The 16,087-nt window shown below is 44.9% G+C and overlaps 1 protein-coding gene across 1 annotated transcript in view; it reads left to right on the top strand.

Annotated features, from left to right (window-relative positions):
• The first annotated feature begins 1,608 nt into the window (after window positions 1-1,608).
• Window positions 1,609-16,087, top strand: part of GDPD4 (glycerophosphodiester phosphodiesterase domain containing 4) — a 46,745-nt gene continuing 32,266 nt past the window's right edge. Inside the window, exons 1-3 of the mRNA XM_024200643.2 lie at window positions 1,609-1,791; window positions 9,971-10,074; window positions 13,731-13,824. Of these exons, the coding sequence (XP_024056411.2) occupies window positions 1,609-1,791; window positions 9,971-10,074; window positions 13,731-13,824 (381 nt within the window). The remainder of the gene's footprint in view (window positions 1,792-9,970; window positions 10,075-13,730; window positions 13,825-16,087) is intronic.

Raw genomic sequence — 16,087 nt, 5'->3', positions numbered from 1 at the left:
AGTCAGCTCAGCTACCATGGTTTCAGTTCCTCCTTCAGGCGCGCTCTTCCTGTTTCTTATTTCATATCAATTTCTGTGTAATCTGTTTTCCCATTCCCTCCCCACACCCAATTACAATACTCATCCAAAATCTCCTGGACCAGTTCCCAAATACCTTTTGTCTTAGACGGGGCTTATCCTTACAGTTACATTAATTGAAGGCCAATGCTCAAACCACTGAGCTATCCGGGTGAGTTCACTAAGAAATCTCAATGAGGTGTTAACGCATAACAAGGTTTCACTCAGTTCACATCAATAATTTATTCACCTTCCCATACTGGAATTGCTATACTGTACAGGTATAATCACTTTTATACTGAGCCCACAGCTAAGGGGTTGTACCGTTTCAACTCTATATAAAGCTATAGTGATAGGGATACAACTTTTATGTCTGGACAAGCCCAAGTCTCAAAGCTCTACCGGTTCGTAAAGACCACCATGCTTCTTGCTTGTCTCTGCATCCTTTGGTAAAAGCCCATCTATTTACACATGATCTTCTTTTGGGGGATGAAATACTCTCCAAGAATAATGTCATAGTTATTCTAATTTCTTTCCTCAGAAAGCACAAATTATTTTTAAATATTTTCAGCTTCATTGTCCATTGCATAAATTGTACTTTGCCACAATCGGAGCTGTCCCCCAGGCTTATCAAACTGAAATGTCTTTGTGGAGGGTTGAAATCTGTTTTGTGTGTGCGTGTGTGTGTGTGTGGGAGAAGTTGATTTTTCTTTCTTACTGTGTATATTAAACCAGTTCAAAACAATCAGAGCTGGTTGAGAAAAGGTAAATTTTCTGTGTAATATTTTTGGTTTTTCTTAACTGAATTTTTTGAAGTATTAGTATTTTTAAAATTTTTGTTTAATTTCAGTGGGGGGGAAATCCAGTTTCTCTCACTTTTTGAAATTTTACTTTTCCTCCCATCTTTGTGGAAATAGTAAAAAATAAATAAATAAAATAAAAGCAAGTACCGGTGATTTTTTTCTCCCCCCCTTTTGCCCCTCTCCCCCAGTTGAATTTTTTCATCAAAAATTAATTTTTTGGTTTTGGTTGAAAAGGTGTGTTTTCCATCAAAAGGCTTTTGATGGAAAAGCTTCAACTAGCTCTGAAAACAAGTGCCAATGTACGAAGAATCACAGAAGGGGACTCTGTCTTCTGTCCCTGAACAAGGGACTCCATCAGGATAATGGAAACAATATTATCCACTCTGTTTCTTTTTCTCTGCTTTACTATAGAGCTTTTGTATAGAATCTTCCTCAGTTCCCTTCCTGCCAGTCTTAAAGAAACAGTACACATATCTTCACATCCCTCTTGTCCTGCCAGTCTTGGCAGGCCAACGGAGGAGGCTGGCAGCTCATCCTTTGGAGGTTTCTTTTTCCATTCAGTTTTCTACATGCAGGAGAACAGATGACCTAATGGGATTACACAGTAGGTCTAACTCAGGGCAAAATCTGCTAGTCAGACAGGCTACATGAAATGTGTTGTCCAGGGAGGCAAGAGCAGATATGGGACAAACGTCCCCTGACAATTTTCAGTTTCATTTCAGAGGGAAAATGAGATAAACCCCCTCAGATGGACAGCAGTTCCGTCAGTCTCAAGAAGCTCAAGTTTGGGAAATTGAAGGTGGTGCGTCGGCACTTGCTGCAGCGGTATGAACATCAGCCCTTCGTCTCCTGCCTGGCGGGGCTCTACAGCTGCCGGTGGAAGCGATATCAGCGGAGAAGGACTGAGCCAGGACAATGCTGCTGCAAGATGGTATGTTAGCATGTTGTTACTGTGAACTGTTAGTTACGGGACAAGTCCATCATCACACTTGTATTCGAAAGGTGCTATGGGCCAAACTCTGCCCTGATTTATGCCTCATGCAAACTTACTAGTATCTCTGGAGGATGTGAACAGAAGCTACTGAAGTTAGACATTTTAAAATCAGCAGGTCCAGTTAACTTTCATCCAAGAGTTTTAAAAGAGCTGGCTGAGGAGCTCTCTGGACCATTAATGTTGATTTTTCAATAAGTCTTGGAGCACTGAGGAAGTTCCAGAAGACTGGAAGAAACCTAATGTTGTGCCAATATTTTAAAAGGGTAAACAGGATGACCCGGGTAATTATAGGCCTGTCAGTCTGACATCGATTCCAGGCGAGATAATGGAGTGGCTGATACAGGACTCCATTAATAAAGAATTAAAGGAGGGTAATGTAATTCATGCAAATAAACATGGATTTATGGACAATAGATCCTGTCAAACTAACTTGATATTTTTTTATGAGTTTACAAAGATTGGTAGAAAAAAGTAATACTTAGATTTTTGTAAGGTATTTGACTTGGTACCACACAATATTTTGGTTAAAAGCTAGACCACTATAAAATTAACATGGCATACATTACATGGATTAAAAGCTGGCTCATTGATAGTTCAATGTAAATAGGGAATTGTCATCAAGTGAGTGTGTTTCCAGTGGGGTCTCGCAGGGATCAGTTCTATGCTAGTTAACATTTTTATCAATGACCTGGAAGAAAACATAAAATCATCACAACCATAAAAACATAAAATCACCACAAGTTTCCAGATGACCCAAAAATTGGGGAGTGGTAACTAATGAAGAGGATAGGTCACTGGTTCAGAGCAGTCTGGATCGCTGGGTGCAAGCAAATAAAATGTGTTTTAATACAGCGAAATGTAACTGTATACATCTAGGAACAAAGAATGTAGGCTATCCTTACAGAATGGGGGACTCTATCCTCTGAAAAAGTTTTGGAGGTCGTGGTAACATGAGTTCCCAGTGTGATGCTGTGGCCCAAACAGCAATCCTGGGATGCACAAACAGGGTAATCTTGACTAGGAGCAGAAAGAGGTTATTTTATCTCTTTATTTGGCACTGGTGCAACTGCTGCTGGAATACGGTGTCCAGTTCTGGTGACCACAATTCAAGAAGGATGTTGATAAACTGGAGAAGATTCAGAGAACTATTAAAGGATTAGAAAACATGCCTTACAGTGGTAGACTCAAGGAGCTCAATCTATTTAGATTAACAAAGAGAAGGTTTTGGGGTGACTTGATTGCAATCTATAAATATCTACATAGGGAACAGATAATTAATAATGGACTCTTCAATCTAGCAGAGAGAGGTATAACAAGATTCAATGGCTTGAAGTTGAAACTAGACAAATTCAGACTGGAAATTTTTGACAGGGAGAGCTAATAACATTGGAACAATTTACCAAGGATCCTGGTGGATTCTCCATCACTGCTAATTTTTAAATCAAGATTGGATGTTTTTCTAAAAGCTCTGCTCTAGGAATTATTATAGGGAAGCTCTATGGCCTGTGTTATATTGGAGGTCAGACAAGATGCTCCTGATGGTCCCTTATGGACTTGGAATCTATGATTCTTCTTCGAGTGATGGTCCCTATGTGTATTCCACATCTGGGTACGCATGTGCTGCATGTGCCTGAGGTTGGAATTTCTTCAAAGCAGTGTCCATTGACCCATGCATGCGCAGCAACTCTCCTTGGCTTCCGACTGAGGGTATAAGAGGCACTGTGAGTTGACACCTCTCCTGTTCCTTCTTACCACTGCATGGCCTGAGTTGGAATTGTGTCCTCTTCACTATTGCGTCCTCTTCACTGTTGCAGAACCTGTAAAACATAGTTTTAAATAGTTTATATCGTAACTTAGGAATTCTAGTTAGTATAGAATAGAATACTCCCGCAGTCTGGGGAAATTCTCACTGGTCCCAGGACTATGCCCAGGGTCCAAGGATGCAGAAGAACATAAGAATGGCCATACTGGGTCAGACCAAAGATTCATCTAGTCCACTATCCTGTCTTCCAACAGTGGCCAATGCCAGGTGCTTCAGAGGGAATGAACAGAACAGAATAATCATCAAGTGATCCATCCCCTGTCGCCCATTCCCAGCTTCTGGCAAACAGAATCTCGGGACACCATCCCTGCCCATCGTAGCTAATAGCCATTGATGGACCTATCCTCCAGGAACTTTTCTAGTTCTTTTTTGAACCCTGTTATAGTCTTGGCCTTCACAACATCCTCTGGCAAAGAGTTCCACAGGTTGACTATGTGTTGTGTGAAGAAATACTTCCTTTTGTTTGTTTTAAACCTGCTGCCTATTAATTTCATTTGGTGACCCCCTAGTTCTTGTGTTATGAGAAGGAGTAAATAACACTTCCTTCCTTACTTTCTCCGCACCAGTCATGATTTTATAGACCTCTATCATATCCCGCCTTTAGTCGTCTCGTTTCCAAAATGAAAAGTCCCAGTCTTATTAATCTCTCCTCATATGGAAGCTGCTCCATACCCCTAATCATTTTTGTTGCCTTTTCTGTATCTTTTCCAATTCCAATATATCTTTTTTTGAGATGGAGCGACCAGATCTGCACGCAGTATTCAAGATGTGGGCGTACCATGGATTTATATAGAGGCAATATGATATTTTCTGTCTTATTATCTATCCCTTTCTCAATGATTCCTTACATTCTGTTCGCTTTTTTGACTGCTGTTTCACACTGAGTGAATGTTTTCAGAGAACTATCCACAATGACTCCAAAATCTCTTTCTTGAGTGGTAACAGCTAATTGAGATCCCATCATTTTATATGTATAGTTGGGATTATGTTTTCCAATGTGCATTACTTTGCTTTTATCAACATTGAATTTCACCTGCTATCCCAGAGGAGGAAACATTACCATTGTCTCAGGAGAGGTCCCATCTTTATCCATCGGGCAGGGCTTCTCGGTACCAATGATGCCACCATTACCAACAGAACTATGCTCAGAATTGGAGGAGTCAGAGGATTTAGCGGCACCATTGCACGAGCCCTGGTAGACAGCTGAGTTGCTATTATTCCTTGGGTTCTGACCCCCACCTGGTATAGATTCCTGTGGGGGCCACAGCAACCGATCCTTTCTTCTGGCCATATTGGGGCTCTTGAGACTCCTATGGCAGGCGCTCAGACCCTTCTCAGGAGTTGTACCGCTTCCCCCCCGCCCCCATCAGCCAGTTCCGTCAGTGTACCAGATGGAACTGGTGTTCCTCTGGTACCGCCGATTCCGCCTCTTCAGCTTCTCTGGATGATACTATCACTCCTTTGTGGCCCTCTCTGTTGAATGACCACCGGCAATATCAGAAGTTGTTGCAAAGGGTTCCTAATGATCTACACATCCCGCTAGAGGAGTTCCAAGACCCTCAGCGTTGGCTCCTGGACATTTTACAGCCACAGGGGCTGATCAGGCTGGTCCTTCCAGTTAACAAGGCCATATTAGAACCAGCCAGATCGGTTTGGCACACATCAGTTTCTTATGCACCTACACCAAAATGAGCTGAAAGACGCTATTTTGTGCTGGGCCAGGGGACTGACTTCTTGTTTTCCCATCCTGCCCCTAATTCATTGGTGGTACAGGCAGCTATGGAGAGAGCTTGGCTGCACTACCAAAAATCTACCCTGGCAGATAACTGGTCAAAGAGACAGAACCTCCTTAGTAGGAAGGTTTTCTCCTCCATAGGCCTCAAATTTTGTATAGCTAATTACCAAGCTTTATTAGCAAAATATAATTTTAACACCTACATCAGTCTTATGGAATTTAAAGACAAACTCCCCATGGAAGACCAAGTCCAGTTCCAGTCCTCTCTGGGCGATGGGAGGTTGGTAGCAAAGTACCAGATTGAGGTAGATGCCGCAGACACAGCGTCCAGATCTTTGGCCACAAGACTGGTCATGAGAAGGGATTTGTGGCTGTAATCGCCAGGCTTCCCTACAGAGGTCTAAAATACTATCCAAGATCTCCCCTTCGATGAATCCAACCTTTTTAATGAAAAGACAGTCGAGTCACTACACTCCGTGAAGGACTCGAGATCCACCCTGTGATCCCTGGGGATTTACATTCCAGCTCCCAGAAGGAAACACCAGAGACAGCCACACTTTCAACCACAACTACCTCCTGCACCTATCCCATACTACCAGCATCCACCTGAACCTCCTTGTAAGCAACAAAGGCCATTTTTGACATGCACATCAAGACCCACGCAGATGCCACCTACTTCTCCTCCCATCATCTTTGGAGGTCGTCTTACTTTCTTCACCCAGAGTCGGAGCAAGATCACCATGGACAGTTGGGTTCTGGAGATTATCCATAGAATTTCTTTCTTTCCCTCCTCACAAACCACCTTCCTACCTCCGTCAGGGACCCCCTCACCAACTGATTCTTCAATGGGAGGTGGAATCCCTGTTACACCAGGGGATAATAGAGAGCGTCCCAACCCATTATCAGGGGATAGGATTCTACTCCCCATATTTCCTAATCCCCCAAAAAGACATAGAATGGAGACCCATCCTGGACCTTCAGCAACTCAACATCCTTATCTGAAAACTGAAATTCAGGATGATTACACTGGCAACTACAATCTCCTCCCTTCAGGAGGGAGTGTGGTTCATGGCTTTTCAGATGAAGGAAGCATATTTCCATCTGGACATTCACCCATCACACAGGAAGTTCCTGCATTTCAGGGTTGCCCAAGAGCACTACCAGTTCCTCATCGTTTCTGTTGGACTTGCAAAGGCACACAGGGTGTTCATGAAAGTTTTCACCATGGTAGCGGTCCAGATGAGACATTGGGGATATAGGGTATTTCCATACCTGGACGACTGGCTCTTGGTAGGCCAATCTCGCCAAGAAGTTATGTGAGCAACAGAGTTTCTTCAGTGCCTCCTTGATGCCTAAGTGTTTGTATAAACAAAGACAAGTCCGTTTTGTCACCCACAAGGACAATGTATTTTACAGGAGCACAGCTGGACTCTATCTCTGTGAGAGCTTTCCTTTCTGCAGACAGATCTTATGTGGTCACTGATGAGCAACCTGATCTCTTGCATCACCCACAAACCTTGAACGACAGTGCATTGGTGTCTCTCCCTGTTAGGCCACATGGCCGCATGCACCTACGTGATGCCTTTCACTAGACTCCACTTGTAGTGCCTACAAGGTTGGCTCCATTCGGCCTACCAACCAAACAGGGATCACATCGACTTGAAAGTCACCTTCTTTCTGGAGTTCTCACCTCCCTCATTTGGTGGTCCAACCCGAACAAAGGCATAGTGGGGACTCCCTTCAGCCCTCTCATACTGAGGGCAACCATCTCGATGTACACCTCCCTTACACGATGGGGTGATCACTTAGACTGTCACACTGCTCAGGGTACCTGGACCTCAGGGTACCTGAGAGCGGTTGGCCTGTCATGCCAGGCCTTTCTTCCCCTCGTACGCTCACTCCATGTACAAATAACATCCAACAATATCATCACAGTGGCCTATATCAGGGATCGGCAACCTTTGGCATGCGGCCTGCCAGGGTAAGCCCCCTGGCGGGCCGGGCCGGTTTGTTTACCTGCCGCATCCGCAAGTTTGGCCGATCGCGGCTCCCACTGACCGTGGTTTGCTGCTCCAGGCCAATGGGGTCTGCGGGAAGTGGCGCGGGCCAAGCAATGTTCTGGCTGCTGTTTCCCGCAGCCCCCATTGGCCTGGAGCGGCGAACCGCGGCCAGTGGGAGCTGTGATTGGCCGAATCTGTGGACGCGGCAGGTAAACAAACCGTCCTGGACCGCCAGGGGGCTTACTCTGGCGGGCCACGTGCCAAAGGTTGCCGATCCCTGGCCTATATAAACAAACAGGGAGGAGTGAGATCTCATCCCCTCTGGGTGGAAGCAATCAGAATTTGGAACAGGTGTATCAGAAATCATATCACCATACATATCTCCTGGGTGCTCAGAACTCCCTAGCACACAGATTAAGCAGAAGCTTCCCTGCAGACCACAAATGGGAGCTCCACCACACAAAACTAACCACCATATTCGCTCTATGGGGGACTGTGCTATGGGACCTCTTTGCATCCCAGATGAAGAGAAAGCTTCCCCTATATTGCTCCAGGGGAGCCATAGGCCAAGACTCCCAGGGCGATGCTTTCCCTGACAGACGACCTCAGATATGCCTTTCCTCCCATCTGCCTACCACAAGAAGTTATATGGAAGATTCAACGTGACAGAGCCACCATCCTCCTCTTCACACCCTTGGCCCAGACAATTCTGGTTCACAGAGCCCTGACGATGTCCACGTGCCCGCCTGTCAGGATCCATGCATTTCAGGATCTCTTAACTCAGGATGGGGGGAAAGTCAAGTACCCCAACCAGCACTCACTCCGCCTCGCAGCTTGGTGTTTGGATGGGTGTCAGAGGTAGAACACTCATGCTTCACCCCTGTTCAGGAAATCCTGACCCCAAGCAGGAAGGATCCTACTAGATTCTGCTAAATGGTGGTGACTTTTGGCCTGGACATGTTGCCACCAGCATTCACTTGATATTGTGGGTGTTCCAGTTATCCGAGACTATCTCCTCTTCTCAAAGACCTCAGGTTCAGCTGTCAGTTCACGGTGAGTACACCTAGCAGCAATTAGCGCCATCCTCCCCCCAAGTTCTATCTTTACACACCTGACCTCGATTCGATTTATGAAGGTCTTGATCAGGACCTTCCCACTGGTCATTGGGGGAATGACTCAATGAGACCTTAACCTTATCCTCTGAACACGTGCAGGCCTGATCTTTGAATCTCTGGCCACATGTGCCGTGACCCAACAGTACCCCGTGGCAACAAACACCAGAGCCTTTGGCCTTGAATTGTATTTTCTGTAAAAACCTCGCTGTTCTGCTTCTGAGCTTATTCAGCCCAGGAGACAGTCATTAGTTTGTAAACAGGCAGCACCCTCATGATATCCTCAGAATAAAACTCAGCCCTTTACATCCCCCAAGTGCCCTGGGTGCATTAACTAACTAATTCTCACAGCCTGACCAGGGTAAGCAAGAATTAGCCCCAGTTTACAATTAGGAAAGGCGCCACACACAAGAAGGGTCAGTGAGCTGGGAGCCAGGATGGCAGATACTCCTTATACAGTATTTCACAAGGAGAAGCTTTCTGTCAGGTTACACCCCAAATTCCTCCCCAAGATTGTGTCTGAGTTCCACATCAATTAATCAATACACTTACCTGTATTCTTCCCAGTGCCCCACACTTCTTCCGAGAAGAGACTTCACTCCCTTCATGTCAGGCATGCCCTGGAATTCTACCTGCCGAGAACCAGACCCATTAGAAAATCTCCGAGGCTCTTTGTTGCTATGGCAGAAAGGGCGTGGGGAGAAGCCATATCCTCACAGAGGATTTCTAGGTGGGATTCAGGATACATCTTAGAATGCTACAAACTAGCCAAGCTTCCCCCTCCTGGGCGTATCACAGCTCACTCCATTCGGGCACAAGCGGCCTCCACGTTCTGCTGCAGGACATCTGCAGAGTAGTGACTTGGAGTTCTGTCCTTACTTTCACATCACACTACGCTCTGACTCTGGAGAAGGGACCATGTTTTGGTTCTGTGTTTGTACAGCGCCTAGCACAATGGAGTCCTGGTCCATGGCTGTGGCTCCCTACCGCAATACAAATAAATAACAAATGCGACAACTGTAAAGAGTTACTTCATTTTTTTCTCATGCTGAGCGCCACTAGAACAGGCGATATAACTAAGAGTAATGGGATTGAATTAAGAAAAGGAAAATTTAAGCTAAAAAATCAGGGTAAACTATAAATGGTGTGAGCAGGTAGATTGTGGGATCGTCTCCTATGGGAAGAGGTGGAGGCCTCCGTCACATGAGTGATCTAAAGCTCTGATAGAGAAAGCGCTGAAGAATAAATTGTAGGGAACGTTTCTCTGCCAGTACAGAATTGGACTAGGTGATCTAACAAGGTCCTTTCCATCTCTGACTTCTGTGATTCTGACACCAAGCCTCATACATCTGGGATAAGCTGAGGGTCAAAAATATGCCTGCAGTGTACGCTGTCCATCGTTGTGTAAACCAGGCTTTAACCACCTGGCCTTTCTCTCCATTTCCAGTGGGAATGTGTGTTCTTCCCGTTTCTCGTTGGAGCATTCTGCCTCTCTTTGGTCTTTCTGTACATGTGGGGGGAAGCAAAGAATGACTACAATAACTTCGACTGGTAAGTACCACAGTCTCCCTCCTCCCGCACCCATTTGAAATTAGGTTGTCAATAGCCAGTTGTCTGCCTGGAGAGGAAGGAAGGGTAATGAGGTCAGGCAGCATGTTCTAATATGCTGAGCACGGGACTAAGCCAGAGTTCTTCTCTCAGCTCTGACAACACCCAGCTGTGCGAAGCTGGGTACATCGCATTGGGCTTGGTCCTGTGAGAAGCCCCCATTGCCTATAAGGGGAACTGAGAATACTCAGCATCTCACAGGATTCAGAGTGGTAGCTGTGTTAGTCTGTATCAGCAAAAACAACGAGGAGTCCTCATCTCACAGGAGATGCTCAGCATGTTAGATCCTTAATCAATTTGTGTGGCGCCTTTCCTAATTGGAAACTGGGGCTAATTCTTGCTAACCCTGGTCAGGCTGTGAGAATTAGTTAGTTAATGCACCCAGGGCACTTGGGGGATGTAAAGGGCTGAGTTTTATTCTGAGGATATCATGAGGGTGCTGCCTGTTTACAAGCTAATGACTGTCTCCTGGGCTGAATAAACTCAGAAGCAGAACAGTGAGGTTTTTACAGAAAATACAGTCCAAAGCCAAAGGCTCTGGTGTTTGTTGCCACGGGGTACTGTTATCCCCGGGTTATAACAGGAAGTATCCTCAAGTTGTTGTTAGATGGAAATGCTTATTTAAATATCAAGGCCAACATTGTCATATCCAGATACCTAAAGTCAGGCTCTTAAATCCATCTAAATTTAAGAGGCTTGAATTTCACCAGAGCGGAGCTGAGATGCTTTGGGAGGCTCGAGGTGTAAATATGTATTTAGGAGTCTGACTTTAGGCCCCCACGGGTGAAAATGTTGGCCCTAAACTATCTGTGAAACGAAAGACAATACCTACAAAAGTCAAAATGGGCTGTCAGCAAACAAAGAAAACACTTTGGTCTGTCTTCCCTTCCTACGCTCATCCATTCTCTCTCCTCTTCTCTTCACCTCCCCATTTTCCTCCCTCCTGCCACCTTCCCTTTCTCCCCACAGCTCAGTAAGGCTCTCGCCCCCTGAGTATCTATTATACCTTTTACTTACATGGCTTCAAAACTGAGTGGGGTGGGAAGGACTGGCATTCCCCCCGAGTAGATTATCATTATTTGTATTACAGTAGCACCTAGAGCCCATAACCCAGGTCAAGCCCCCGTTGGGTTCGGTGCTGTACACACGCATAGTGAGAGACAGTCCCTGGCCCAAAGAGTTCACAATCTAAATAAACAAGACAGACAAAGGGTGGAAGAAAGGAAGGATTGCTATTTCCATTTTGAAGATGGGTGAACTGAGGCAAAGTGACTTGCCCAAGGTCACATGGAAAGTGTGTGGCAAAGCCTGGAACTGAATCTAGATCTGAGACTCAGTCTAGTGCCTTAATCACAAGAGCATCCTTCCTTTCCAATATAAAGATGTTTGTAATTCAAGCATAACAATTGTTCTGGGGACATGTGCCCTGCCTGTCTCTAGGGAAAGGCACCATGGGAAGAGGGGTAGGATGAGGGGAGAAGGATAGCTCAGTGGTTTGAGCATTGGTCTGCTAAACCCAGGGTTATGAGTTCAATCCTTGAGGGGGCCACTTAGGGATCTGGGGCAAAATCAGTACTTGGTCTTGCTAGTGAAGGCAGGGGGCTGGACTTAATGACCTTTTAGGGTCCCTTCCTGTTCTATGAGATAGGATATCTCCATATATATATGAAATGAACAAAAAGACTGTTTTTTTCCCTGCTCCTTCTCTTGGATTTTTTCTGCTTCATCTAAAAAGGTCAAGCTGGGAAGGCAACTTTGTATTTGTCAAACAGCTGCAATTTTGAATACAGCAGAGCAGAATTGGAGTTGAGCGATTTGCCTGTTCACAGCAGGGATATTGAGGGATATTGAGAAATAATCAGCTGATGACTATGCAAATCCTTGCATTCTGAAATATGCATGAAGTGATCATGCAAATTAGACACCTAGAACCAATCAGAGTTCAGTGAACTCCAAGATTGGGGGGGGAAACTGTAACATTGTTATTTATTTGGGTCAGTAACTGTCTGTGCAGCACCCTTCTCCTAATCTTAATCTGGGCATTTACAGTATATTTGGCTCAACATTTTGGTCTCTGGGTGCTTTACGAGTTCTGAAAGTAAATAAAAAACCCCTGTGCCTTTCTCCACCCAGCCCCAAATTGGTGCATTTTGGGTTGTTTAAAAGGGTGGGAATGGAGTGGTTCATTGTGGAAAGGCACCATCTAGCCCAGCCAGAAGTACCATGTTTATGGACCAGTTGCAAAGAAAGCTGAATTCTGATATTGTGTTGTTGGGCCTTGTCTTAAAAAGCTAGTGGTAGAAACCAAGACTTCATATAAAGGTGAAAACGAGGAATTCCAAGGGACACATAAGGCGAGTAGTTTGTAAGGGATTGGCTAGTTAAGTAATGTCAAGATGAAGTGGGGTGCGGATGTGGCAGGGAAACAAGATATTATTCCAAATGATGTCATTAAGTTCCAATATTGTGTAGCCTGTCAGGATTAGAAACACTTTGTTGGATCAATCCAATACTCTAAGGACCAGCAAGCTTGTCTGAACGATGCTCTTGGACCAGTGCTCAGAAATACATTGTGCCAGCAATGCCCCTCTGCTATGTACATCGGCCAAACTGGACAGTCACTACGCAAGAGGATAAATGGACACGAGTCAGATATCAGGAATGGCAATATACAAAAACCTGTAGGAGAACACTTCAACCTCCCTGGCCACACAATAGCAGATGTTAAGGTAGCCATCTTAGGGTATGTCTATACTTACCTGCTGGTTCGGCGGCAAGCAATCGATCTTCTGGGATCGATTTATTGCGTCTTGTCTAGACGCGATAAATCGATCCCGGAAGTGCTCGTCTTCGACGCCAGTAATCCTGCTCCGCGAGAGGAGTAGGCAGAGTCAATGGGGGAGCCTGCCTGCCGCGTGTGGACCCGCGGTAAGTACCTTTAAGTTCGACCTAAGATACTTCGACTTCAGCTACGTTATTCACGTAGCTGAAGTTGCGTATCTTAGTTCGAACTGGGGGCTTAGTGTGGACCAGCCCTTACAGCAAAAAAACTTCAGGACCAGACTCCAAAGAGAAACTGCTGAGCTCCAGTTCATTTGCAAATTTGACACCATCAGATCAGGATTAAACAAAGACTGTGAATGGCTATCCAACTACAGAAGCAGTTTCTCCTCCCTTGGTGTTCACACCTCAACTGCTAGCAGAGCACCTCACCCTCCCTGATTGAACTAACCTCGTTATCTCCACACTGATTTATACCTGCCTCTGGAAATTTCCATTACTTGCGTCTGATGAAGTGGGCATTCACCCATGAAAGCTTATGCTCCAATACTTCTGTTAGTCTTAAAGGTGCCACAGGACCCTCTGTTGCTTTTTACAGAAATACATTGTATCCCTACCTGGCCATTTGTGTTATGGTCACTCCAGTTTTATGAAGGTGGATTCCATTATATGAACATGTTTCCTCCTAGTAGGAAATGCATAGCTGTATTCCTTCAGGAGGGGAGTGTGGGGGGATGGAAGGGAATTTATTACTTACATTTATTAAAATGTAACTCTTAATAATTGCAGACAGTTTACAAGATTTTATTGCATTTTAGGTACAACTATGGAAACGTAGGCCACTGGTTTCTCTGGTCTGTTCTTCTTCTGATTCTAGCTGCAGTCTTGTTTACCTACATCACACTGTTACTGGTAAGTAACATTATCTTTAAACAGTGCTGTTGCCTGATAGTGGGGTGACCGGATGTCCCGATTTTATAGGGACAGTCTCGATATTTGGGGCTTTTTCTTGCATAGGCTCCTATTACCCCTCCACCCCCATCCTGATTTTTCACACTTGCTATCTGGGCACCCTACCTGACAGCTAGTTATGGACCAAGCAAGTGGTGTTTGCATCCCACATTTAGTCTCAGCTAAAGTTTGGGTTTGACAGCACAAAAGTATTAAAAACTGAGTCAAGCATCAATGGTAAAGAATCACAGAAAGAGTCACATTTCTTCTTCTAACCCTGAACAAGGACATTCATTAGAGTGCAGAAAGCATTATCTCTAAAACTGTTTTGCTTCTCTCTCTATTACTGTAGACCTTCTAATTAGAAACATACCCCACTCCTCCCCTGCCTGGTTTCCTGCTACAGATTTAAACAAAAAGGGCGCACACCCTCACAAACAGCTCTCCTGAAAATTATGCTCACAACTGCAAAAATCAGATGGGATCTTACCTTTCAAAAATCTCATGAAATCCTAACTGATCTCCTGAGATTTTTGTCCCACAGTAGGTGGACATATTGCAAGAGGCACTGATCTTGCGTGATTTCCATTGTTCACAGTGGTGGAACTGTTACAAGATTAGATGTTGTTGTCCTGAAATTTCTACCATCTTCTCTCCCCACCCCCCACTCCCACAAAACAAAGCAAAAACCTTAACAACAAAACAGATTCAGAAAATGACCACCTTCTGGATCTAGAACTAAAACCCCAAAAACTGGTTTAGTCTCAGATATTTGACTCAGATCTGAGGTTACATCCTGGTCTCATCTATTCCATTAATGATCTACATTATTCTTATCTCTTCGTTTCCTTGTGCTGGTCCTCATCTATTTGTTGCATTCATCTGTTGTCCCTCTCCTCTTATACGGAGATTGTTAGCTGTTCAGGACAGGAAGCATACTTTGTTCTGTGTTTATACAGCGCCTAGCACAATGAAGTCCTGATTCACGACTGGGCTCTGGGCACTACTGTAGTACAAATAAATTATAACATTTTATTCTAACATTGTAAATAAAAAAAGGCAGCAAATAGGGGCCCTACTTGCCTGTGGCCTTTAGGTGCTACCACAACATAAATGGAAAACGGTAACCGCTCTCCTGCTTAGCAATGGTGCAAATATAAATACTTCATGAAGGTGATGTTGGTGCAACACATTGATGCCCTAGATCCTGAGGTCTATTACCTAAAGAACAGATCCATCACAGGCATTGGTGGGTGAGAGCTTCACCCACCCCAACACACCACCATGCAAGAGGACGGATGGCCTGGTGGCTAGGGTACTAGCCTGGGGTTTAGAAAACCCAGGTTCAATTCCCTGATTTGCTGCAGACTTCCTGTGCAACCTTGGTCACGTCACTTAGTCTTTCTGTGTCTCAGTTCCCCACCTTAAAATGGGGATAATAGCACTGCCCTACCACACAGGGTACAAATACATTAAAGACTGTGAGGTGCTCAGATACTGTGGTGATGGGAGCTAGAGGGATACCTAACGTGTCTCTTCAGCTAGCTAGGTGCCAGTTAGTCCGGGACTGTGTTGCTTTACAGAAGCCGCTGCAGAGTGTTTCTAATGGCACTTGCCCTACTTGCTGCAGAACTGTGTCTAATTTGGTGATATTGCTCCATGCATCTATGTGGAAGAGCTGTGGGTGCCGGGAGGCAATAAGCCCCGAAGTAAACAGGATTAGGAATAAGAAGGAAACAAGAACATAGAAAGTAATCAAGGAAAAAAAACCCATAGCGCTGCTGCTTCAAAACACGCTGCCATTTCTGGTTGAGGGAAAGAAACAGCTCCCTGCACCTTACCGCTGCAATTCTGAAATCTGACTCCTTCTGTCAAGCACAGGATTGCTCCAGTTTAGTACTAACCTAGTGAACGCTTTTATCACCACAGACATAACTGTCCAGAACTGCTTCAGCCAGAGCCCGCTATTAAAACAGACCTTTTCTGCCCCCTGACCCCAAAGTATTTTTCTAAGGGCACAATGCAGCTGAACCGCTGCATGGCATAGGTCACTGATAGTGTTCATTGACTGACAAGCATCTCTGAGTGTGTGACAGCTCTATAAGGTGAGACATGAATTCCCACGTTTTGGAAATAGATTGACCTGCAGTATCAAACCCTTAGGCCTGGCTACACAGGCTCTATACCAGTATGACTATGTTGGTTAGGTGGGTGACTTTTTTTT

This window comes from Terrapene carolina, unplaced genomic scaffold (assembly GCF_002925995.2).
Source record: "Terrapene carolina triunguis isolate 2854851 unplaced genomic scaffold, T_m_triunguis-2.0 Scaffold97, whole genome shotgun sequence".
Lineage (NCBI taxonomy): Eukaryota > Metazoa > Chordata > Testudines > Emydidae > Terrapene > Terrapene triunguis.
Note: the sequence above shows the minus strand (reverse complement) of the source record. Positions and strands in the feature narration are given on the sequence as shown.